At 36.7% G+C, this 25,631-nt stretch overlaps 3 protein-coding genes across 4 annotated transcripts; 1 reads left to right on the forward strand and 2 right to left on the reverse strand.

Moving 5' to 3' along the window:
• Nucleotides 1-302: 302 nt before the first annotated feature.
• Nucleotides 303-7,503, reverse strand: LOC143753758 (uncharacterized). 2 transcript variants are annotated; one of them, XM_077246443.1, is made up of 3 exons: nucleotides 6,731-7,503; nucleotides 4,321-4,421; nucleotides 303-3,180 (listed from the first exon to the last, which is right to left on the reverse strand). In XM_077246443.1, the coding sequence occupies exons 1-3, from the start codon at nucleotides 7,017-7,019 to the stop codon at nucleotides 2,071-2,073; spliced, it is 1,500 nt and encodes a 499-aa protein (XP_077102558.1). In that variant the 5' UTR covers nucleotides 7,020-7,503; the 3' UTR covers nucleotides 303-2,070. The 2 variants fall into 2 exon arrangements, with proteins under 2 accessions (XP_077102558.1, XP_077102557.1); XM_077246442.1 differs by having other exon boundaries at nucleotides 4,306-4,421; nucleotides 6,731-7,019.
• On the reverse strand, nucleotides 7,120-13,074 carry LOC143753757 (uncharacterized). Its single transcript, XM_077246441.1, has 4 exons — nucleotides 12,479-13,074; nucleotides 11,784-11,911; nucleotides 11,329-11,437; nucleotides 7,120-10,444 (listed from the first exon to the last, which is right to left on the reverse strand). The coding sequence occupies exons 1-4, from the start codon at nucleotides 12,750-12,752 to the stop codon at nucleotides 9,372-9,374; spliced, it is 1,584 nt and encodes a 527-aa protein (XP_077102556.1). The 5' UTR covers nucleotides 12,753-13,074; the 3' UTR covers nucleotides 7,120-9,371.
• On the forward strand, nucleotides 12,808-23,808 carry LOC143753756 (uncharacterized). The gene is made up of 4 exons (XM_077246440.1): nucleotides 12,808-14,650; nucleotides 14,975-15,126; nucleotides 15,423-15,534; nucleotides 20,881-23,808. Exons 1-4 carry the CDS (start codon nucleotides 14,380-14,382, stop codon nucleotides 23,019-23,021), a joined length of 2,676 nt encoding a protein of 891 aa, XP_077102555.1. The 5' UTR covers nucleotides 12,808-14,379; the 3' UTR covers nucleotides 23,022-23,808.
• Nucleotides 23,809-25,631: the final 1,823 nt, after the last annotated feature.

Here is a 25,631-nt window from a genome sequence, read left to right on the forward strand (position 1 = left end):
TGTAGGACAAGTTGTTTCACTGGACCAATGTTTTTGAAAAGTCATATTTCGATGGCGGACAGAAATAGTTAGGATATTTTATAAAATATAGATAATGTAGTCTAGTGTATCAGTTTTACTTGTGTTTAATTGTTTTAGAAACCGTAAAAGTGCCACAGCTTTGCCCTACAAAGGCCTAAAGTTTTGTTTCATCATGTGTTGTAATCACAAAGTATTATTTTAAAGCGCAATAGGAAAGGAAAATGTGTCAGTTATAATAAAAAAATAAAATAAAATAAAAAAATAGGGAACACATGTACATACTGTATGTTAGTACTCTACCAAAGAGCTGGAGAACTATTTAATTTTGTTGACATAAACATTACAAAACAACATATATATGACTAAAATAGAGACATGAACTTCCTGCACTTTAGCCATTTGGTCCATTTCAAATGTAACATCATTATTCAGATTTGTCATTTTCACAGAAAAAAAAAAGAAGGAAGTAATTTGAATTACAGTCATTGAGCTGTAATGTACATGGCTTACTGTGGTGTGCCTGAATCACCAATAGTCTGTTTGCCTGCATTACTGGAAGAGTTTAATCAGTGTGTAATTTAACACAGTGTGTGGCATTTTATCAGCAAAAGATATTAAACTAAAAACAGATGGGATGGTAGTGTGAATGTTCCAGCTATACAGTCACTCTTTGTTTACTTTAAAGAATATCGCAGTCATCTAAATGTGAACACGTAACCCACAGCAGCAAGTGCACATCAAATTGTTCAGCAAAGTTTCCTGTCTATCTTGTAAAAAACACACTAATGCTGTTGCAATAGTGAGTACATGCACCATTTGAAAGAGCTAATGCTACACATTTGAATATACAAACAAATCAAAGGGATCTGATTTAACAGAACAACATTGCGTAGTTGTGTTTTATTCATCTTATTCAAGGCTTGTAAAACTCCAATTTGAAATGAATTAAACACTTTAAACAAAGAGAGAAAATTTCCAAAGCATGGATGAAACGGTCCGGGTCATATTTCACCCCAAAATCAAAAGAATAAATGAAAATCATACTTTTTGCATATAGAAACTAAAGTCTATTTATAAAAAAAAAAAAAAAAAAAAAACTTATTTATTGACTGATTTGCATCGGCATTATAATATAGTTAAGTACATATCTCCCAAGCCTACCAATCAAAATTTTGGGTCGCAAGGTTAAAAAAAAAAATCTCTATTATATATTAAAGCGTGATTTTTTCCTGTGACGATACAGAAGATTTTTCAGCATCGTTACTCCAGTGTCACATGATTCTTCCGAAATCATTCTATGCTGATTTGCAGCTCAAGAAACATTATTATTATTGTCAATGTTGAATATAGTGGTGCTGCTTAATATTTTTGTGGAAATCATGATACTTTTTTTATTCTTTGAATATAAAACAGAAATGAAACAGAAATCTTTTCTAGCATTGTAAATGTCTTTGCTGTCACTTTTGATACATTTAAAGAATCCATGCTGAAAAAAAGTATTAATTTCTTTCAAAATATATATCTAACTGACCCAATTCTTACCTGTATATACATATATACTCAATTAGGTATGTTGTGTATATACATACCTAACTGAAATATTAATGTACATGTGTACCATTCTAAGTATATTCCATGGTTGTATTTTGCTGAATTTAATTTATACTGAAATAAAAATAATGAATAACAATCGTAAAGGTTTTTCCAGGTCTTCAAGGAAAATATAATTGCATAAATGTTCTTTTGATCTTAAGGTGAAAGAAAACATTTATTTGTGAGACAAACTCACCCACTCCCTTCAATAGCCTGTAACATCAAGAGAGAGTGGAAAAGTCCTCTGCTTTTTATATAAAATGATATAATCTGCATTTTCCCCTCAGTCACGTCACTGCAAAAGAAATTTTTCAGAACAATGTTGGAAAATTTCGGTGTAGTACAGCTTTCAATATGATGCATGATATTAAAAATAATTTAAGCCAGTCAGCGAAACAGCATCAACTAATATGTGTAATGTAACAGATTCTACCACTATTACAGCTCCACGGCTCGTCATTTACTGGAGTGTGAGAGTTCAGAGTGAATTCTCTGATGTCTCTTCAAGTTGCATTTCTGGGTAAACCTTTTCCCACAGTCTGAGCAGATGTAAGGTCTCTCGCCAGTGTGAACCCTGCGGTGTGCTTTCAGGTTACTCAGTTTGGTGAAACTCCGTCCACAGATGGTGCAGCAGAACTGCCTCTCTCCTGTGTGAATCTGTTGGTGAGCTCTGAGGTGACACAGATGAGAGAAGCCTTTCCCACACTGGTTGCAATTGTGCGTCGTCCTTGCCGAATGGTGGCGCGTGTCCCCTTGAACCCTCACGCTGACCATCTGCGGCAGACTTCTTCCTGGATGTACGGTACTGAAACTTCTTTCCCCTGTAGCGGCTCCTTCAGGATACTGACGGACATGAGAGGGTTTTGGAGTAGAAAGGCCTTTGCAAATGGATTGTGCTCGGTTTACATCACTGGCGCTGTGATCTGGCACAACCGCGTTGGGATGTAAAACATTTTTCGCGTTCTTCCTAACGGGTGGTCTGAGATGCTGCATGGCTTGTGGTGCAAGGCTCTGAACCTTGACGGGAGGCGCGGGATAGGAGACTCGCTCCTGTACTTCAGATCTAACGGCGAGAGGATCTCCGGGCTGAAGGTCCAACGGCGTCTTCTTAGCGCTGTTGTGAGCAGAAACCATCTGAGGCCTGATTCTCTCCATTTCCTCCCAGTCTGGTGGAAGCATCACTATAACTTCCTGTTTAACAGAGCCTGAGTCTATGCTGCTTACCTGGGGTCTCAAACCCGGAGACTCTGAAGATACTGAGGTCCTGACTGGCTCTGGCTGTGAAACAGATGACCGTGCTGAAGGGTCTGTTTTAGAGTCAAACCATTTCGGGGGGGTCCTGTGTCTGACCGCATCCTCGTCCCCGGGTCTTTCAGTGCAGGACGGTCCACTTGGTTTGTGGTCAGGATCTGTATTGTGGAGTCCATTGGTCTCTTCCACACGGCTCTGAGGATCGTTTTGGTTGTGTATTTGAGAGTGTATTACTAGATAAGCTTGCGTGTCTCTAGCCTCTGTTGTTTCCTCTTTCACTTCTCCTCCAGGATTATGCTCACCCCCTTGAACAGCCTGTCATGGACAAAGCGTGCATGAATTAGAAACCACTCAAAAACGATAGTTACCATCTTAGAAAACTGCAGCTTTTTGACACTTAATGAATTTTATTGCATTACAAAACGAAATGGCATGAGTAAACAAATGCCTCTCTCAGTTCATTACATTTTTAGAGAACGTACACTGGTGGTCAATAGTTTGGAATAACAACGATTTTGTTGAATTATGCTCAGCAAGACTGCATTTATATGATGAAAAGAACAGCAAAAAACCCCAGCAAAAACAGTAATATTGTTAAATTGTATTACAATTTAAAATAGATTTTTTAATAAAATGTTATTTAATCCTGTGATGAAAAAGTTGAATTTTCAGCATCATTACTCAGTCTTCAGTGTCACATTATCCTAGAAATCATTCGAATATGCTGATTTGGTCTGAAAGAAACATTTCTTATTATTATCAACGTTGAAAAACAGTTATTCTGCATAACATTTGTGGAAATTATTACACTTTTTTGAGGATTCTTTGTTGAATAGAAAGTTTAAATTAACATTTATCCAATTTATCAAAGCATTTAAAGCTTTTGTAACATTTTAAATATCTTCACTGTCGCTTTTGATGAATTGAATGCATCTTTGAGGAGTAATCATTTCTCTCTTTTTTTTAATCTTACCACAAACTTTGAATGATCTCATTGTTTCCACAAATATGTTAACCAAAAACTGTTTTCAACATTGATAATAATAATATAATAGTTTCTTGAGCAAGAAGTCAGCATATTAGAATGATTTCTGAAGGATGATGTGACACTGATAAATAGAGTAATGGCGCTGAAAATTCAGCCGTCATAACAGGAATGAATTACATTTAAAAATATATTAAAGTAGAAAAAGAGTTATTTTAAAATGTAATAATATTTCACAACTTTACTGTATTTTTGATTAAACAAATTCAGCCTTGGTGAGTAGAAGAAACTTCTTAAAAAAAATCAAAAAATAATTATTCAAAACTTTGTACAGCCAGTGTAAGATATCAGTTCCCCTCAAGTTCACTCAGATGCCCTTTGGCAACGTACTGTCCAGATACTTTTTGTATTCTCTGCCAACACATATTACCATTAAATGCCAATGGCATAAACACATAATGTTTAGTTACCAGAGTTGCTGGAGGCTTCTCCTGATTTGCACTTCCCTTGGGACTGCACCTCCAACTACTGTCAGAAGCATTTTCCTGCTTAACAAGTGGATTGTCCAAACCTTAAAAAAAAAAAAAAAAAACACACGAGCATTCAGTGAGCAGATTCCAGTACATCTTTGGACTTAAACCAAGTTTATTAATTTGACTAAGCATAAAAATATCACAGTGATGTAATGTGGTAAATGGGTCAATGACGTGACATTTAGTACGGATCTATCAAAATCGGCATGAAACGGAAGTTGCAACGGCTTTTCTTCCCTATTGAATGTACATCCAATTGAAACGACTTCTTGAACAAGAAAAACGTCATCAGACAAGAAAAAAGATGTCGTTGCAAGAGGGAGGGGAAGTTATTTTGATTAAAGATTAGGAGGGCACTTTTTTTTTTATTGAACATGGATAAATAATTTATAAAAAAATACTGAAATATTGCATAAAAAATAAAATATTTCATTGTGACATTATTAAAAATAAAATGTATATATTTTATAAAAATAAAAATGAATTTCAATCTTTCTTTGTTTTTAACTGCTGAAATTCTTGAAAGAAATGGTAGTACTTTACAATAATGTTTCATTTATTAATATTAGTAATCGTATTAACTAACATTAACTAACAATGACCAATACATTTATTAAAGTATTTATTAATCTTTGTTAATGTTAGATAATGAAAATGCAGTCATTCATTGTTTGTTCATTTTATTTCACAGTGCATTAATTAATGTAAACGAATACAACTTTTGATTTCAATAATGTGTTATAAATGTTAAAATTAACATTAACTAAGATTAATAAATGCTGTAGAAGCACTGTTCATTCATAGTTCATGTTAAATAGATGGCAAAAAAATAGATGCTGGCAGTCTCTTTTATTACCGTTTTGTCATTTTCTTTTATATATTTGGAAAACGTCCACTAAATGAAAGTGTAGCATAACCAACACGCAGGAAACCACTTTGTTGTCATGTGACAAGAAAACCATGAAAATGACAGAGGACCGTTTTAGACCCTCATTATGATGTCAATGTATGCAGATATATACGTTTATATATAGAAAATATTTTACTTTCATGGAAAATTATGACAAGGAAATTACTTTTGTTATTTTTAAACCATTTGACATTTTGGTTTGATATAACCAAGGAAGCCACTCACACAATGCACAGTTGGAGGAAATGCTCCCTGGTTTTTCATTCCCAGCTTATTATTCGAAAAACTTTGTTTAAAAAATGCAATAATATTCATATAAGAAAAAATATTAATCTCTATGAGCAGTAATGCTCCTAAAGCAATGGCTTAATGGAAACAGATTTATCCTTCCTTATCTTTGTTTAACATATGGTCTGCTTATAATAACTTTATAATACCAAATAAGATTAAATAAATTCATATTAAAATCCTTCACACTTTTACCCCTGTAAGTTATTTTTATCTAAGTTTATGGATATTCAACCAGAAGGTTCTTTTTGTGGATCTGAAAATGAATCTGTGCTTCATTTGGTTTTAAGATGTCCCTTCACAGTATCCTTTTGGACAGATATTTCAGTTCTGATTTTTAGATCATTTTTGATATTACAGAAGAAATGGTCTTATTTTTGTTTTCTAACGCTGGTTCTGTTCTTTTAGATTACGCAGTCAAAATCCTGTACATGCTTGGAAAAGGTCATACCCACAAATCTAAATTTACAGCTTCGAAACCAAATTGTATTGTCTTTTGCTCTGAATTAAAAAGTCTCACTGATTCCTTATGTAAAAAAAAAAAAAAAAAAAAATTTTTTAAACATCCCAGATATTAAATAAGATTATAAAGTCACATGTGAACAGAGATAACATGTTTAAATGATATCTTTCTATCCCCCTACTTGAGTCAGAATGAAAGGATGCAAATTCATTTATTTGCCTTCTTTTTATTTATTTTATTTTGTTTGCTTATTTAAAATAATTGTATGTATTATTCCAAATGTCAGTAGGATTTATGTTAATGGAATGAATGTTAATTGTTGTTACTTGCAAAATGTTAATAAAAACAAACAAACAAGGAAGGAAGCCATTGTGTGATCATGTGACAGAACAATCATGAAACACCCCTTGATCAGTGGATCTCAATCAGGGTGAGAAGTATGTAAATATATAAAATATAATACCTTGAAATATGTCTGGAAACAGGAGGAAATTACTTTTGTACTTTAAAGTCATTTGTAAGTTAGTTAAATTATTATTATCGAAAATGGCATAAACATTTCGTATAAACGGATGAAACTAACAAAACCCAAAATACACCCCATTCTAATGTGCCATCTACTCGCGTAAGCACAAGCACTGCATAAATGGTGAAAGTCCTTTGGAAAGTCATGTGTTTCTACTCACTGCTCTGTGTTTCGGGGCCTCTGTGTAGTAACGTTACCCTCCTCCTGGACACTGCTGTCCGCCCACAGTCCACACACCTCACCCTCTTAAACCTCTCCCGTTCTCTCAGCTTGGCCTCCGACATTATCAGCCTCCGTTTTAACACCTCCGACTCTCGTTTGCCTCGATCCATCTGCTCCAAGAAGCTCTCCTCCACTAACCTGGTGATCTCGTACATGGTGGTCTTGAGAATAGTTTCCATGACCGCAGACAGCCGAGTCTGGAAGGAGATGACCAGCGTGCCCGTCATCCTGTATCGGATCTACTCGAGCTTGTTCTTATAGAGAAGAATTGATTGCTGAATGCATAGACACAACAGTGATCGTGACATTAATGACCACCCATGCTGATTTCTATCTCAAATGTTTTATTTCTTATTAAGTCCACACATCAGCATTTTGGGAAACTCAGTTTCAAAATTCACAGTAAATGTTGCACTTCACACTTTTACGGCCAGGTAATCATCATAAAATCCCGAATACACAACCTCGCACTGTTAGCATCGAGCTCATTACATCTCTGATTGACAGACTATGAACCGCGAACCGAAATAAAGATCCTTTAGGCGCAAGGCGGAATGCGTCGCATCATGTCCAGCTGACTGTAGTTCATTTTACATATTTTATTTTGTTAATGTATGAACTACACGTTTTACTAATGCTTCATTCAGTATGTCAAGAGGAAGCGCAGCTAAGAAAACGGACAATAATGTTGTTAGTGTGACGTCACATATTGTACGGTGGCCTTGTTGGGCTAAAATAAAACAAAACAATTACATCAAGTTACACTAAATGAAAATGTTGCCTTGGTAAATAGCCCATATTGAAAAACACATTAACTAAAATTGAGCAGTTTCACAAGACATATACTATGTAAAATATAACACTTCAGGCACAGCTAAATATCTTTTTAATCTTTACATTATCATTTTAATATTCTTTAATTTTAGTTAGATCCTTAGTCTCATAACAAGTTACATTATATGCAGAAATATTCAACTGTTTTAATGTTTTATTCCAGAGGGGCCGTTAAATGCTTGATTCTGATTGGTTGATAGACATTCTAAGCAAGGTGTGCAATAATTTTTTAGCAAATGCACAGCTATGAAGTAGTTCCCGGTCATTACAGTTCCTCTTCACATTGTGGCAATATTAACGTCTAATATGTGCCTTATCTATATTTTATTCCATAATTCAATAGCCCGTTGTCAATTATTCCTTACATGAGTTCTGAAGAGCCAAGAATATGTTTCAGAATTATTATCAAAGTGTTTGTAATAAACAGCTAAATCAACTGACAACCAAATTAATGTTTAAAATTAGATTTGAAGGTGTAATGCTGAAGCAGAGAGCTGAAAAAAAGACTGATATTGCATGTGACCTACATTGTGTATTTGAAACTATATAAGGTACGCTTAAAATAAACTTTAATAAACTGAAATCACTCCACCTACATTTTCAAAATTAGCACTGTAGACAATAAGATTCTAAAGATCGTGAAAGTGACAATGTCTTACCACATAGAAAATACTGTACAATATTTACATCAGATGCAAAGATGGCCACATTAACCAACACAGTGTTACTTAAAGGCGGTCTAATCAAAAATGTATATTCTGTCATCATTTACTCACCCTCAAAACTGCATGACTTTATTTCTTCTGCTAAACACAGAATAAAGTATTTTGCAGAATGCTGGAAACCAAACAGATTATACGAACAAAAAAAAATCTCAAAATATCTTTTTTATGTTCCACAGAAAAAAGTCTTACAGGTTTTAAATGACATAAGGGTGAGTAAATGATGATTTTTTAAGTGAACCATCCCTTTAAAGTGGGCGTACATGGTGCGTTTTTTGCTGTCGTACTAGCTTGCAGGCGATTTTTTTTCTCTCTGTAGATATCGCTTGGAAATCTCTGATGCTTGTATGGTCGCGGCTCGTATTATGTGAGAGGAATTACAAGCCAAGCCGTGTACGTAACAATCACCTCCCGTACTCACAATAATTTTCATAAATTTGAGGAGTCCAGTTAACCAGTGTCCCCTATTGCCAAATCATACGCAATCGTGTCAGATAGGCTAGATCTATGAATATTATTATAGCCCAGAGGCTGCAACCCTTCAGTGAGTGCATACACTGACACACACGAATACTCTCTAGTTGTTTTTGTTGAGAGGAATGGCTGTGTTGTTTTCTCTGCTTTTCACAAAATCATTTGCACACTTCTCTTTTTATTCTCTTTCTTTTTTCAATACGAAGCTACAGAAGCAACATTGAAAGCTCCAGTCTCCATGTTTAGCGCGAATGCTCATGTGAATGCTCAAGTCGTGCCGTGTACCAGCTGTTTTTACGCCATTATCAGGTTAATTGACTCATAATGTGTGCATTGACGTACGACCATCCCGGGTGTCCAAACTCGCACAGTGCCCGCCCGCCTTTACAAAAACAAAATTGAATTATACAGAAAACATAATGACTAAAATGCGAGGTTCTACAGTAACAGTGTAACGCTTTATGGGAAACAAGTCCAGTCAAGATTTATGGCCTTCCAACAATTTAAAAGTCAAACCAACTCTGTATGGTTGTAGGGTGAATTTTTTCGTCATTGATTATTTGGGTCAGCACTATGTTTGCGGTGATGTGACCTGAGATGGTCCATTCGTTTGAAGCTCAGTCCACAGATACCACAGCAGTACGGTCTTTCTCCTGTATGGGTACGTTGATGGACTTTCAAGATGTCGGCCCGGGTAAAGCTCTTACTGCACAGAGTGCACTTGTGTGGTTTCTCCTGCGTGTGAATGCGTTGATGCAGCTTGAGATTCCATAGTCGGCTGAATTTGTTCCCACAAAGTGTGCAGGTGTAGGGTTTGTCTCCGCTCTGGCTGCATCTGTGTCTACGCAGGTCACTGAAGGACGAGTAGCCTTTCCCACAGTGGCTGCACAAATGGAGACCGTCCCGCTGGTGGACACGCTGGTGGACTTTTAGGTTGCAGGCCTGAGTGAACTTCTTACCGCACTGGTTACAAGTATATCCAGCATTTGAAACGACTCGATGGGAGACTGGGTAGCCTTTCACAGAAGTCCTGCTGTCACTTAATGCTTGTCCAACATTAGACTTCAGAGATTGATTCAATGAATGTCCCTTATAAGGTGCACTACTAGCTGTGTCCCCAGTGTAAAGTGAGTGTCCTCTATGTCCAGCACCATCTGCAATCCCACTGTGAACTTCCGTGAGGGCACTTGTGTCTTGTATGTGGCCATCTGCATTAATAAGTATACAGTCTCTATCCACGTCTTCTGTCTCAGGGTTGATTTGTGCAGGTAAAGATGCTTTGTTTCCTCTTTTACTCCTAATGGAAGAGCTGTAACGTCTCCCACCTTCCTCAACCAGGTCCTTTTGATCAGTCCCAACTGCAACTGATACTGCATGACCTAATGTGTCTTGAGTTTTTCCTCCAAGACTGTCTAGGTTTCCCATGTCCAGTTCATGTACACTGTAGCTCGCCAGTTCTTCTGCATTGTAATGTGAGCGGTATGGCAAGCCCTGAACGTCTACGATATTTGCGTAAGTCTCACTGTCAGCGGTCTGTTCAAGTCCGGAGCTCCAGTCTTCCTGAATCTGTTGCAGCTCTTGCTCACTGTAACTGTGAGCTGAGAAATCCATCCTCTCAGCTCCTGGAAAACCAAACATTGAAAGAAAAAGTAAAAACATTTTAATCTTCAAACGCAGTAAGGTTTGCAGTAATCAGATGTTTAAAGGGATAGTTCACCCAAAAATTGTAATTCTGTCATCATTACTCACTCTTCTGTCATTCCAAACCCATTAGACTTTTATTTATCTTCGTAACAAAAAAGAAGATATTTTTAATTAAATTTGTGAGATTTCTGTCCCTCCATTTAAAGTCTATTCACCCAAAATTCGACAGTCCAAATTAATAAATATCCAATAAATAAATCAAATAAATATAAATAAAGAGATCGTGAAAAAAATCCAAATGAATAGAGTGGTTTAATCCAAGTCTTCTGAAGAAACATGATCACTTTATATGACAAACTGATTTAATTTAGGCTTTTATTCGCATAGAAACATTGATCAACAAGTGTACAAAGAGCACTCATATATAGTAAACAGAAGCTAAAGCGTACAACCATCCTCATTGGTTCTTGTGAAAGCTCAAATGTGCTGGTGTAGCACACGAGAATGAACCTCATTGGTAATCACGCGTCAAGCAAACATACTTGAGCTTCCATTTACCAAATTTGAGTGCTCTATGTATGTACGTTTATATGTGAATAAAAGCCTGAATTAAATCTGTTCGTCATATTAAGCGATCATGTTTCTTCAGAAGACTTGGGTTAAACTGCTCGATTAATATGCATTTATTTTATGATCTCTTTATGAACCGTCAAGAGTTTTGAGTGAATAGACTTTCAATGGAGGGACAGAAATCTCTCAGACTTGATGAAAAATATCTTCATTTGAGTTCCGAAGATGAACGAAAGTCTTATGGGTTTGGAATGGCATAAGAGATGACAGAATTGATCTCTTTAAATCACACCTTCAGGATTTAGTGTCCACCCATCCTGAAGCTCCTTATTATCAGCAGTGACATAGAGGGCCTCCTCTTTCAACACGCAGTCCAGTTTCCTGTCCTCTGTACAAGCAGACTACAGAGAACACAAACACAGAACATGCACATAATGTTAAAGTTGATGATTGGATGGGGGTAGATCTGAATGAAAGCTTGTAGTCGACTGTAAGGGACTAAATTATTGGAGAAGTCCAGCATACGTCACCAGAGGTTGTTTCACTGGAAGATCAAGTTAGTAATTAAGAATTACAAGGTCATTTTTTTAAATGTTACATGCACAGATTTATTGTTCACAATAAAATTAATAACATGCACTTACAAAATAGAGTGATTTTTTAAGGTCATTGTGAAACACTGCTGTAAAAGCAACTTATCAAGGTTAGAGGTCATCAGTAAAGTGGTTTATCCATTCGGCTACTCACCTCTGTTGTGTTACTGGGTCTGGTTTGATCTTCTAATCTCTCTTTTCCCAATTGTGTGTCGGTCTCCAACTCACAGCTTCCCCAGTTCCCAACTGGAACTCTCTCCTGTTTGAGACTGCGTTCGTTTTCTACATGTGGTCATCAAGGGTGAAAGCAACTGTGAGGGCATTGATTATACAGTCTTTTAATGGTCTTTAAAGGGACGGAAGAAAAATGTAATTTGGTCTGGAATGACATGATGGTCTTTAAACTATTCCTTTATATTATGCTGCAGGGCAATTTGACAACGTGGATCTTTGAGTTGGAGAAAACCAATCATGGTTAAACAATTTTCCTTGAAGATGAAAATTTATTTTACATTTTTACATAAATTTATTTTATGTTTAATGAATGTTTGCTGTTTTTATCTGCTGGGTTTTTTCCATCGTGTGATTTTTGGTAAATTGTACTAAATCCAATTAGGGTCACTATGAACCCTACCTTAACTATCGATTTATGTTTAATCTGGGTTAAGTGTCCAGTATGTCAACATGCATGATTCATAGACACTTGACAATAAATTGCTGTTCTTTTCTAATTACTAAGTGTATATATGATATTCCAACAGATTATACAATCATCACATTTCATTTTTGTACAACATCACAAATAGTATCAACACGGAGTTTGAGTTGAAATTAGGTGAACAAACAAACCTGATTGTGGTAACAATTCTTCTCTTTCACTGTTACACACACGAGCTTTGTCACCACACTCTGCACACCTCAGGACGCGCATCTCCTGGTTTTTCCTTCTGCTCTCGCTCCACTGCAGCCTCTTCTTGAGAGCCTCCACCTGCTCTCGACTGCGGGACACTTCCTTCACGAAACTGTCCTCCACGAGCCGGGTGATCTCAAACATGGCAGCTTTGAAAACGGTCTCCATGACCCCGGATAGCTGTGACTGAAACGAGTGTATGGCTTCGGACATAATGACGAGTATTTGGATGGGGGAAAACCTAGTCTAGCTACACGCGGTGATTATAAACAACCCGGCAATTTATCCTCTAGCTTTTCGTTAGACTTTTCAATATCGTTGGTGTGCAACTGTTTCACTGTTTTTATTGAACCTTCTTGTAGTTTTGTCAAATGTGTAGTCCAAATGCTAGCGATGACTGTTCATGCGCTAGCAACTGTTTACGCTAACTATCGTTTATTACACTCTCATTCGTCTCACAATTAAACATTGTAACATAAACGATACGCTGATAATCAATGCTGATCCAGCTAGGAACATTCTCTCGTTCTACAGTGTGGGACCGGAAGTACATCAGCAAACATGGGGGGTAGTACTGTTTTAAAGGGGCAGTACAATCGAAAATGTAAGAAAGTTAAATGGTTAAAAAGTTTACTCGTCGTTTACTGTGTAATTTTACTCAAAACCGTGTGCTCATCTTCATGTTGTTGCAAACGTGCGTGAATTTCTTCTGTGCGACGGAAAAGTAGATGTTTGTCAGAATGACAGCCCTAGTCATCATTCGCCTTCACTACACAACGTTACGTTATAGTTTGTCTATATATAATGCAATTGAAACGTGACTAAGGCAAAGGTGAGGTCGCATTAAAAACTGTACACCTTTTGTATTCCAGGGTCGGCTTTGACCCGGTCGAACGCAGCCTATAGCTTATAAAACTATCATAACTGATTTTTTTTAAATAAAATAAAACCATCTCTCATTACTGAGTAAATCCACTAAAGTTTTGAATGTTACCTTGTTTTTACAATGCTATCAGTTAATTTAGGCCACTTTTATTAGTTAAGAAATTAGAAATTTCAATATTTTCAAGAACATACAGCAAAAAACAGTTAGCGGCACCCAGGGACTGACTTTGCTATTCCCTGCCATAGAAGAACAATTTTGGGTTCCCCCAAAAACAATTTTGTGAATAGTTCTTAAAATAATATTTTTTATTAATGTAAAAAAACTTAAATATATTTATCAAATACAGATACTTTATAATTCCACCTGAATTATATGGAGTAGGCCTACCACTCTATGGCAATGGTTCGTAACCAGGGTGCCTCAGCAAACTTCCAGGGGGCCCAAATAAGTCTTCAAATCATTTAAATGTAGTAATATTGACATAATCTTAATTATAATGCTAAAAATTAAGATGAACAGAATTAAACTGACATATTTTGAAATATGCAATTTTTAAAAAGCCTAAAATTCACTTGTGACATCAATTTTGCATAGGATAGTAACAAGAATTTCCTTTCAATGCCTATTTATATTTAATATAGGTAATGCATTTTCATTGATTGATTCATAGACTTGACCACTTAAGATGATGGACTTATTCACAAATAATGCATATCAATACGTGTTGTGGGAATTCTTTTGACGAAATTTACATACGGTGTGCAGTGCTTCAGAATGTGTCACAGTGTCATTTTAAAAGCAGACCGCAAACCTTTTCTGCAGTCTATAAATAAAAGTTTTTAACATTCAGTGCGGAAGTATACCGCCCTCCCCTGGACGTGTAATCCTCGTTGATTCTGTCAAAGGAACCATATAACGTCTGCTCCATACAATTCAACTAATCCGAATTGCGCCATGCCTGAGGCGAGCCATGAAGATTATGACGGGTTTCAGACCCAGCTCACACACATAATGGAAACACTATTACTGACCGCTGTCAGTGAAGCGACAAAACTTTATGAGGGCACTTTGCAGCGCTTGAAAGCTGAATTGGTGCAGCTGAGACAAGAGAATGTCAAAACGAAAACAGGTGATTCATCCAGCCAAGACACAAAGAGATTCAATGAAAATAGGAGTCAGAAGAGTGCCAATGTCCCTAAACATCGTGATATTGGCGTGCAGTGCGGTAGGTCTTTTTCTTGTAACGATGTGTGGCGTTATGGCGTTCAATAAACACTTCCTGGAAAATTATAACGACTTTTAACGGCTTAGACGAAGTCAAATGGTAAATGCATAAAAGCCAGAATACTTTTTTAACTCTCTGGAAATATATTATATAATTATTTGTAATGTATGTCCTGCTAAAAAAATAAAATCTAGAAGAAAAAAACTTGACTAAGATGGTTTGACTATGTGTTTTGTGCACTTTTCTATAGTGTTCTTCAAAATGGTTTATAGTTTCCAAATAATTACTTTTTTGCTGGTCTTTTTTCTCATTTTCATTTGTTAGAAAAGCCCATTTTGGTTGACCAGGGATGCAGCCCTCCTCATTTTATAGGGCAACATCTTAGTGTGGGAGACATTACGAGTGATAAACTCACAGATCTTTGTGCCAGTGAGGATGGGAGCAGACAGCTTGCATTGCTCCTCATCAAACAAGAGGTAAGAAACGATAGACTAGTGTTTACTCATTCTGGTTCTCTTTCACTTCCTTCCTCCCACTTTTCTGTTTTGCATATCGAATCAATTTCACACAGACTGAGATCATATTCCTTCTCTGTAAGAGTTTAATTGAATATCAAAATGTTAAGTGAGGTGAGACTTAATTCTTTGTCACTTAGAGTTTAGGAGTTTAATTTAATTTCTAAATCTTGTGTTAATATGTGATCTTTAGAAAGTGGATAATATTTTAATGCTGGCCCTTTTATGCATTATGATTTTATGTTCTGTGTCTTCAGCCTCATGAGACTGAATGCGCCAACTACGCACCAGGATACTTTCTATTGAAGCAGGAAGGTGCTGAGCCGATACTGGTGCGCAAAGAGCCAAATAAGGACACCGTGGAAAGAGGTAAAAGAGTCATTCACAAATTTGACCGAACAATGAGAAAATATTCTCATACGTTACTAATTTAGCAGCAGTTGATAGAACAGAATAAAAACGTTAGGCTATACACAGCATTATACACTTTTTTTTAAACTTGAATGAAAATGAATTTTTTAAATGTTCCATTTATATATAATATATATTTATATATTTAAATGTGTGTATGTATGTGTATATATATATATATATATATATATATATATATATATATATATATATATATATATATGTACATATGTATATAGAACCCCAAAACCAGAAAAGTTGGGACATAAAATCAAGAATATGTGATTTGTGAACTGACAAAACTATAAAGAAAAGATTTTCAAAGTTTTCACTGACCAACTTAAGTATATTTTCTAATTATAATTACTTTGTTCTAAATATCACGAGAGAATAGTAAAACAATTAAAAAAATCACATTTTTAAATGCAAGATTGCAAAGAATTGAAAATGTCTTTCACCTTCTACCATACATAATATTATGAAAAGATTCAGGGAATCCAGAGAAATCGCAGTACATTTAGGGCAAGACAGTAAAGCTCTGTTAATTGTGCATGACCTTTGAGCCCTCAGATGGCACTGCATGAGAAACCGTTATGCTACTGTGTTAAATACAGCCATGTGTGCTCGGGAGTACTTTGGAAAACCATTGTCACTTAACAGTCTGCATCAAGAAATGTCACTTGAATCTCTGTTACGCACTGAGAAAGCTATATATCAGTTCTTTGCAGAGATGCTGCCGAGTTCTCTTGAGCTCATCTCAGATAATCTAAAAAAGTGGTTCTCAAAGTGAGTTCCGCGACCCGTTGCCAGGGGGTCCACGAAATAATTTTAGAGCACTATGAACGGAATCGCGGAATCCAGTCAGACCATCGGGTAAATTCTTGGCAGAGCGCACCTGCTCTCTCTTTCTCTCCCCCCACAAACATGCGCGCATATCCAGAGAGAAGAGTGAATCCATGTATATACAGTAGCCTAGCCTAGGTGTAAAATCAAAGTGAAGAGGCTAGGTTTAAATTTTTCCGTTGTTTTTTTTTCATCTGTCAGTTTATTTAAAATGTTTTAAATTAATATTGTAGCTTGCCTATGTCATTTGTAATGGAAGCCCGTTTCCGCCACTGAATACAGAAAAGAAAAGAAAAGGTAATTGTGACTTTAAATGGTTAGTTCACCCAAAAATGAAAATGATGTCATTAATGACTCACCCTCATGTCGCTCCAAGCACGTAAGACCTCCGTTCATCTTCAGAACACAGTTTAAGATATTTTAGATTTAGTCCGAAAGCTTTCTGTTCCTCCATTGAAAATGTATGTACGGTATACTGTCCTTGTCCAGAAAGGAAATAAAGACATCATCAAAGTAGTCCATGTGACATCAGTGGGTTAGTTAGAATGTTTTGAAGCATCGGAAATACATTTTGGTCCAAAAATAACAAAAACTACGACTTTATTCAGCATTGCATTGTCTTCCGGTTCTGTTGGGGATCCGCGTTCACGAGTCCGCAGTGACGCTGATGACGTAAGACGCTGCTGACGTGTATCTGGTGCGTCCGTGTATTCGGGTTCAAATAAATATGGCTGGGCAAAAAAATGCAAGTCTTCCTCTATGTGGAAATCCTTAGACATGTTTGTGAAGATTGTTTTGTTTCCAGCGTGCATCTCCCTCAGACTGTTAACGAAGTTCGGGCGCACCAGACACACGTCAGCAGCATCTTACGTCAGCAGCGTCACTGAACGCGGATCCCCAACAGAACTGGAAGAGAATACAATGCTGAATAAAGTCCTAGTTTTTGTTATTTTTGGACCAAAATGTATTTCCGATGCTTCAAAACATTCTAACTAACTCACTGATGTCACATGGACGACTTTGATGATGTCTTTATTTCCTTTCTGGACAAGGACAGTATACCATACATAGATTTTCAATGGAAGGACAAAAAGCTCTCGGACTAAATCTAAAATATCTTAAACTGTGTTCTGAAGATGAACGGAGGTCTTACGGGCTTGGAGCGACATGAGGGTGAGTCATTAATGACATCATTTTCATTTTTGGGCGACACTAACCCTTTAAAGTCAGAATTGTGAGATTAAAAAGTCACAATTAGCCTACCTTTTTTATAGTTTTATATGGCAGACACGGGCTTTCATTTTCTTTGATAGGCCTACATGAGTAAAAATGTATGAGACTTTACACAAGAGCGTCATCTCCAGAGCTGCTATGAGTCACTTTGAGAACGTTTCAGCATTTAATTTGAAACAAACATGGGCACAGGGGCGGTTCTAAGGTCAGTGGATATTCGGGGCTTTAGCCCAAACTAAAATTGGATATTTTTATTTCAATTAATGAATTAATTATAAAAGCGATTTAAGTGAATAATGAAAAAGAAAGGCTTATTTTATTAGTGAAATAATTTAAAGTATTTGCAAATAATCTTTTATTTTTAAGTATGCATAATTCTTTCTACATGAATCAAGGAAATTATAGCATATTTTCAATTCAAAAAGGCAAAATAGAATAAAAAAAATCAAAGTTCAGTAATTTGCATCACCGTATACTGTCGGTAGTTCAACATTTCTATTGTAAAACAGTTGTCAAATATTAAATCTTTATCTACTTACATTTTACCAGGCATTCGTTCACTGTTAACATCCTTCTGTGAACGGTAAGCCCTGCCTTTTTTAATCATTTTGACATTGATGAGCTAGACCGCTGAACTTTTAGTCATCCTAACAACACACAGAGCGGTGCGTAATGGAGTGCATCAGAGCAGCATCAAGAATATAAAATACAATGCAGTGAATCTCTTAGTTGCATCTTAAGTATATTGACAATAATAATGACAGGTTTGCGAAAAATTATAGAACTCTGTGAGCTCGCACAAAAACACATCTTCAGCACAGCAACTCTTTTAAACGCCTCTGATTGGCCGATGCGTTCAACAGACATGTCTGTGATTGACTACAATGCTCAATGCTGCAAAAGCACATTGTAAGTACCTTTAATGCAAAGGAAAAAATATAAATAAAGTGTAATATGCACTTTTCATGCTAAGGGAATCATGGCAGCTGTAATCTTATTCACAATTTTTTTTCTGATTAATTGTTTTGCTCTATGAGAAAGACAAGGTAGCAAAATATTCTTGGCTTTACAAAAAACATTCGGGGCTTAAGCCCCCTTATCCCAGCCCTAGCGCCGCCCCTGGGCCTAAATAAATAATATCAATACAAAACTTTTATTCACTACAACCCACCAGAATAAAAGTTTGGTTTAACTTAATTACTAGGATGTGTTCTGCAACAGTGTTAATTGTTTTATGATTCGTTGATTGTTCTGCCAATGATATAAGGTACAATGAGTTCATTATTTTAAAGTTGATGCACGTAAAGTAACAGTACATCATTTAAATGTTATTTTAAAGGGATGGTTCACCCCAAAAAAATGAAAAGTGTGTCATCATTTGCTAACCCTCAAGTTTTTCCAAACCTGAATGAGTTTCTTAACTTTTATTAACATAAAATGTTAATGTTTTAATTTTAATTTAGGGAATTTTAATGTTTGGGTTTACTAGAACAAGCTGTCGTGCTGTTGATTTTATGAAAGCTTTAAAGATGAATTACTTGGTGTAAATGCTATTGAGTCCAAATGCAATTTGAATAAAAGACCCACTGTTTACAAGTATATACAGGTGCTGGTCATATAATTAGAATATCATCAAAAAGTTAATTTATTTCAGTAATTCCATTCAAAAAGTGAAATTTGGATATTATATTCATTCATTACACACAGACTGATATATTTCAAATGTTTATTTTATTTACTTGTGATGATTAAAACTGACAACTAATGAAAATCCCAAATTCACTATCTCCGAAAATTAGAATATTACTTAAGACCAATACAAAAAATTGATTTTTAGAAATGTTGGCCAACTGAAAAGTATGAACATGAAAAGTATGAGCATGTACAGCACTCAATACTTAGTTTGAGTATTAGTTTTCTGAATACTCAGTTTGCTGAATTACTGCAGCAATGCGGCGTGGCATGGAGTCGATCAGTCTGTGGCAAAGCGCCATAAAGCACAGTGGAAATGTGTGCTGTGGTCCGATGAGTCCATGTTTCAGCTTGTTTGGAGAAAAACAGATATCGAGTTCTCAGTCCCGAAGATAAAAAGGACGATCCAAACTTTCATCAGCAACGGGTACAAAAGAACAGTCACAAAAATTGTAGGTACAAAGATTCCACTTGCAAAACTTCAACAATTAGTATCCTCAATTCCCAAACATTTAAAAAAATGTAATTAAAAGGAGGGGTGATGTTGACATATTGATAAACATGCCTCATTCCCAACAGTAAAAACTTTGAAAATCTTTTCTTTGTTCTTTAGTCAGTTAAAGGAGCCATATGTAAGAATGTGGCCAAAACTGGTACTGCAATCACTTTCAAATTACTGTAGAACGGTGTATCCCCTTTCCCTCCTCCCTGACTCGAGGTTGCCAGATAGGCTGCAGGATACAGCAGGAACGTAGGCTGCTACAAGAAGCTTTTTCTGTTAATTATGTTTATGCTTCAAATGAGAGATGTTTTGCAAAGTAATTATATATCTCAAAAATGTACTAATGGCGATTAGTCAAATATAATCGTAAAGATATATTTCAGCCCCCCACAGTCAGTAAAACTGCACATTTTAGAGTGGCCTTTTATTGTGGCCACCCTAAGGCACACCTGTGCAATAATCATGCTGTCTAATCAGCATCTTGATATGCCATACCTGTGAGGTGGATGGATTCTCTCAGCAAGGGAGAAGTGCTCACTAACACAGATTAGACAGATTTGTGAACCATATTTGAGAGGAATAGGCATTTTGTGTACATAGAAAAAGTCTTAGATCTTTGAGTTCAGCTCATGAAAAATGGGGGCAAAAACAAGTGTTGCGTTTATAATTTTGTTCAGTGTGTATATATATCACAAAATAGCCAAATCTTCTCAAATAACAAAAATATGAATAAATATGTATGTGCTGTATTTCATTTTTTGTTTTTAAGTTGAAAAACAAACTTTTTATGTTTGGTGCCTAGACCAATGTAGACTAAATATTTGAAAATATTATGAAATCACCCCATCCCACCACAAGCACTCATCTCAAATACACATCACAAAGTATCTGAGAATTCAAGAATTCACATCACAAAGTATCTGAGAATTCAAGAATTCACGCACTCCAAATAGCCAAAATGCACATCACAAATTTCCATATACATTATGTTCTTAATGTTAATTTCTTGCATCTTCACCTCTCTGTATTCACAGTTGTGATTCCACCATCATTTCAAACAATGACCAGGCACCATAGCAACATTAGAGAAAAGTCTCCAACATCAGTGATTCCTACCTCCTGTAGTCGCAGAGTGGATTCCTGTAGTCACAAACCTAATCAAACTATACCATACATCCAAGGTACATCTAAAAGAACATCAGAAATCAATGCAGACTTGTCTCCCCAAAACAAAAGACAAAATGTCAGTGCACCAGCACAGACATCCACTACTTCTGTACTTGCTAATTCAGCCCAGACTACTGCTCGTACTGTTAACTTGTCTGTGCCAATGATCGAGCTGTCTGGTGCTCCATCAATTCCTCAAGCCAAGTCAACAGCATCATCAGTTCACACACAACCAAACCCAAATCCTCAAACATCTAAAAAGACAGTAGTCCCTCAGAAAGTGGGGTCAAATATCTGTCATCAACTTCAAAACACCTTTCTTTCCCCTGTTCCTCCAAGTCAAGTCTTTGCAATGGAGCCTCATTCCTCCAAACAATGGCCTCAGGCATTGGTTACAAATACAGAAAAAAGTATTTCAACCTTTGCCTGGCTAAACCAAGCCAATGAGCCATTAACCCAATCTCAGCTTAAACAATCACAATTATTTCCACCACAAACCATCAAAACACCAGACCCGGAGGTTCCTCCACAAGTACATGCTGCCTTGCCATCAGGCCGTATTTCTGTTTCACCAAATAAACCTTCAGCAGTTCAGGATCGGATTCTCTCAACCAGCCCTGCTCGACCTCAAACCCAAGTTTTTGCATCACTACAAGTAATACCAGCACATTCTGCGACTTCAAGTCCATCATTCCAGTTACCTTTGGCGGTCCCACATAATCCGACTCAACCGACACCACCTTCTTACCTTCCAACACACATTCCATTTACTTCTCCCCTCCTTCCAGTTAATGCAATTCAGGGGTCTGTCTCCCTAAACCCACCTCAACCTCCACATACACATTCTCAATATCCAACACAATCCAATCAGTTCTCCTGTTCTTCAGAACAGATGTTTCCTCCACCCGATAATACACCAGGTTTGCTTGAATCTCTTGAAACTTTGCATTTGCACTCGTCCATTGTGATGAGCCCACAAGAGGCCACGGAGCAGGCACCCATGCACCATTTTCCGCCATCTGGGCAGCTTGCGCCTCTGCTGACACTTAAGGAGCAACAAGCTGCCGCTTCCGCAAGCGTTGTTTTAGGCCGAGTGCCAGTTCTATCTTCAGAGACCTCTGTGTCCCCAGTTGACAACTTTGAAGGTGACGCACCACTTTCCCCATGTTTCAGTGCAGAAACCACAGATATAAATGATAAAGACCTCTCGGAAGATGAAGACACTCCCACACTCCAGTCTAGACTGAGAAAACAGAGAAAGATGTTCTCTAAATCCAGACAAGATGAGGACGGCACAGTCAAGGTCAATGATAAGAGGGTGGATCGGGTGCAGAACAACTTGATTAGTGAAACACCACATTATGGCTCCAGTAGCGAAAGTCACGTCTTATCGAAACCTTCAAGTAAAACATTTCAGAAAAATACTGAGTGTCCTGAGTGTGGAAGGGTCCTCAGCAACGCTTCTGCCTTGGAGAACCACATGAGACTTCATACAGGAGAGAGACCTTATACTTGCTCCCAGTGTGGAAAGGCATTCCCTAGCGTACGAGGCCTTAACCGGCACATGAAGGTCCATGCAGAGGAGAAACGGTATCAGTGTGAACAATGTGGGAAGAGTTTTGTGTACCACTTTACCCTTACCAAACATCAGCTCATTCACTCAGGAGAAAGGCCTTTTCCTTGTAAAGTTTGTGGAAAGAGGTTTTTGGCCAAGGCAGACCGGTCTACCCATATGCGCATGCACACCGGAGAGAAGCCATTCTCGTGCACGCTGTGTGGGAAGAAGTTTAAACATAGGGTTGCTCTGAATATGCATATGCAGGGGCATAGAGGAGAGAAACGCTACATTTGCCCACACTGTGAAAAAGGATTTGTGGATCTAGGTAACTTCAAAAGACACAAGCTCATCCATACAGGGGAAAGGCCGTTTGAGTGCAAAGAATGTGGGAAACGTTTCACTCAGTCAGCCCATCTCAAGAAACATGTCAACACTCAACATGTTACATAAAGTAATTGGGTTGTTTAACAAAGCAGTTGATATATGGTTGATGAATATTCTGTTACAGAAAATATAGTGGTATTAGGCCTGATTACAAATTAATTTATGGAAATGCTATTTTTAAAAGAGAAAAGTAAATAAAAGATTATATTTCTATATTTTAACTGCATACATTTTGTACAGTGCTTAAATTGTTTTTTTTTTTTTTTTAAATGTGAAGTAAAACGTTATTTTTCCTATTAATTTCTCAACCAGCTGTAACTCTTGTAACAGTTGTAATTGAAATTATTCAACCCCTATTGCAAATCAGGTTTATTTGCAAAATGTACAGACTTTCAGCTGTTTGCAATGTGCTGTTTGCCCCAAAAAGCAGTTTCCCCAAATTCAACTGAAAATGCAACTTTTAATGACTTCTGCAGTCTCAAAACTTTTCAACCCCTTCATGGCAAGCATCTTTAGTACTTAGTAGAACACCCCTTTTTCTGTTATGACCTGCTGCAAACAAAATGTATAACCAGACACCAACTTCTGGCAGCGTTTCTGAGGAAATGGAATCTTAGCCCATTCCTCAATGGCCTCCAGTTCAGTATACTTGGGTCTGCGTGCTTCAAATGCCTTCAAATCCCACCAGAGATTTTCTTTGGGGTTCAAGTCAAGTGACTGTGATGGTCACTGTAAAATCTTCCAGGACTTCTTCTGTAACCAAGCCTTGGTTGAATTTGAGGTATGCTTGGGATTATTGTCCTGTTGGAAGGTCCTATGACACAAAAGCTTCAGCTTCATCACAGAATGCATGATGGTTTCCAGTGTCAGAGGATGCAAAGCAGCCCCAGAGCATCACCGAGCACCACCATGCTTAACTATAGGCAGTGTGTTCTTTTCAGCACATGCTTCATTCTTCTTTCTCCAGACATACCACTGATCCATAGGGCCAAAAAGTTTTGTTTCATCGCTCCACAGAACAGAATCCCAAAACTTCTGTGGCTTATTTATATGATTTTGAGTAAATTGGAGCTGACTTGGAGCGACCAAAAACCTCCACGTTTTCCCAATTTAAATACAATTACTCGAGTACTGTAACTCGACCTAGGACGGTGACACAAAATAAAACGTTGCGCTTTTCTAAGCGTGTAAAATGGATAACTAAATGTATGGCGGAATACCATAGCAAGTGCTTGGGAGCACTTCGACTTGGCGCAGTAATATCATCACTCGTGAAAAATCCTCTCACCGCCCCGAGTGATGATATTACAACAGTTGTAAGTGCTAACAAAGTTTCGGCCCAAGACAGAGCGATTTAGTGCACGCACTGAGATGAGAGAGGTATGTATCAACTTGTCTTAGTTAAGGGAATAAATAGTTTAATATGAAAACACGGTGGAGTATCCCTTTAACTTTGAACATGCAGACTATGTTTCCAATGGTGTCTCTGGGAACATTTAGTGCCTAAGCTATATTTTTGTAACCTGTTCTTTGTTTGTGAAGGGCGATGAAATCTTCTCTTAACTTTTTTTAACCATTCAAACATGAATCAACAAACCCAGCCAGGTCAGATATTTCATGTTGTAGCTCAAGCTCACCTGGTGCAACTAATGAACCCCCTGAGTTTCTGCATCGGGTGTGCTTGAGACAACACCTGTTTTGCAGGTTTGTGCTATTATGAGGGATTCTATTCAGGGGGTTGTATAATTTTGAAACTGCAGAAATAAAATGTTGCATTTTCAGTTGATTTTAGGGAAACCACTTGAAACATTTGTTGTGTTAAGCCATTTCAATGACTTTTGTTTGATTTTTTCATTGCAAACAGCTGAAAGTCTGTAAATGTTGCCAATAAACATGATTTGCTATGGGAGTTAAATAATAAACTGTGTGTATATGTGTATATATATATATATATATATATATATATATATATATATATATATATATATATATATATATATATATATATATATATATATATATATAATAAAATAAACACCCCAAATTGAAAACGTGGAGTTCATTTGAATTTTTTAATTGTACGAGGGTCATATTTTACTGTTTGCATGACAAATTTGTGTCCTAAAAATTGATAATCCAATAAAAATGATCAAAGTTTGTTTGCTCCACAGTTTCTCTTGAAATTGTATCAGATCTATTTGATTCATGTGAATGTATGATGCAGACAAGAAAGAAAAATGTTGCAAATCATATCAACCACTGGGTGGTGGTGTAATAATATGTGATACACAGACTGCCTAAAAAGCCTTTTGCAAACCTCAAGATTGAAATAGGTTCAAATAACTGACATTTATTGCAAGTGAGACATAAACCAAGATAAAATGTAGAAAAATCAGCATCACTTTAAAATGCGTATCTTTTCATTTTAGGCAATTATACAAGCATTCATTTTAGGCAATTATACAAGCATATGTTGAGCAGAGTAGCCTGCTTAAAAAAGTCTCAAAGCCATATGCGAGTACAACTCATATGTGTGTTCCGGTTTATGTAAAATTATGTAAACAACTCTGGTATGCATTTTAACATGGGAATAGCTGCTTGAAATCTTCTAGAGATTAAATGTTCATGTTGCAACATGTACTACATTCAATTACAAAAAAAGAACAAGACAAGTTA

The sequence above is a fragment of the Siphateles boraxobius genome, unplaced genomic scaffold, assembly GCF_051911475.1.
Source record: "Siphateles boraxobius isolate OS27281-9 unplaced genomic scaffold, OSU_SipBor_1 29, whole genome shotgun sequence".
Taxonomy (NCBI): domain Eukaryota; kingdom Metazoa; phylum Chordata; class Actinopteri; order Cypriniformes; family Leuciscidae; genus Siphateles; species Siphateles boraxobius.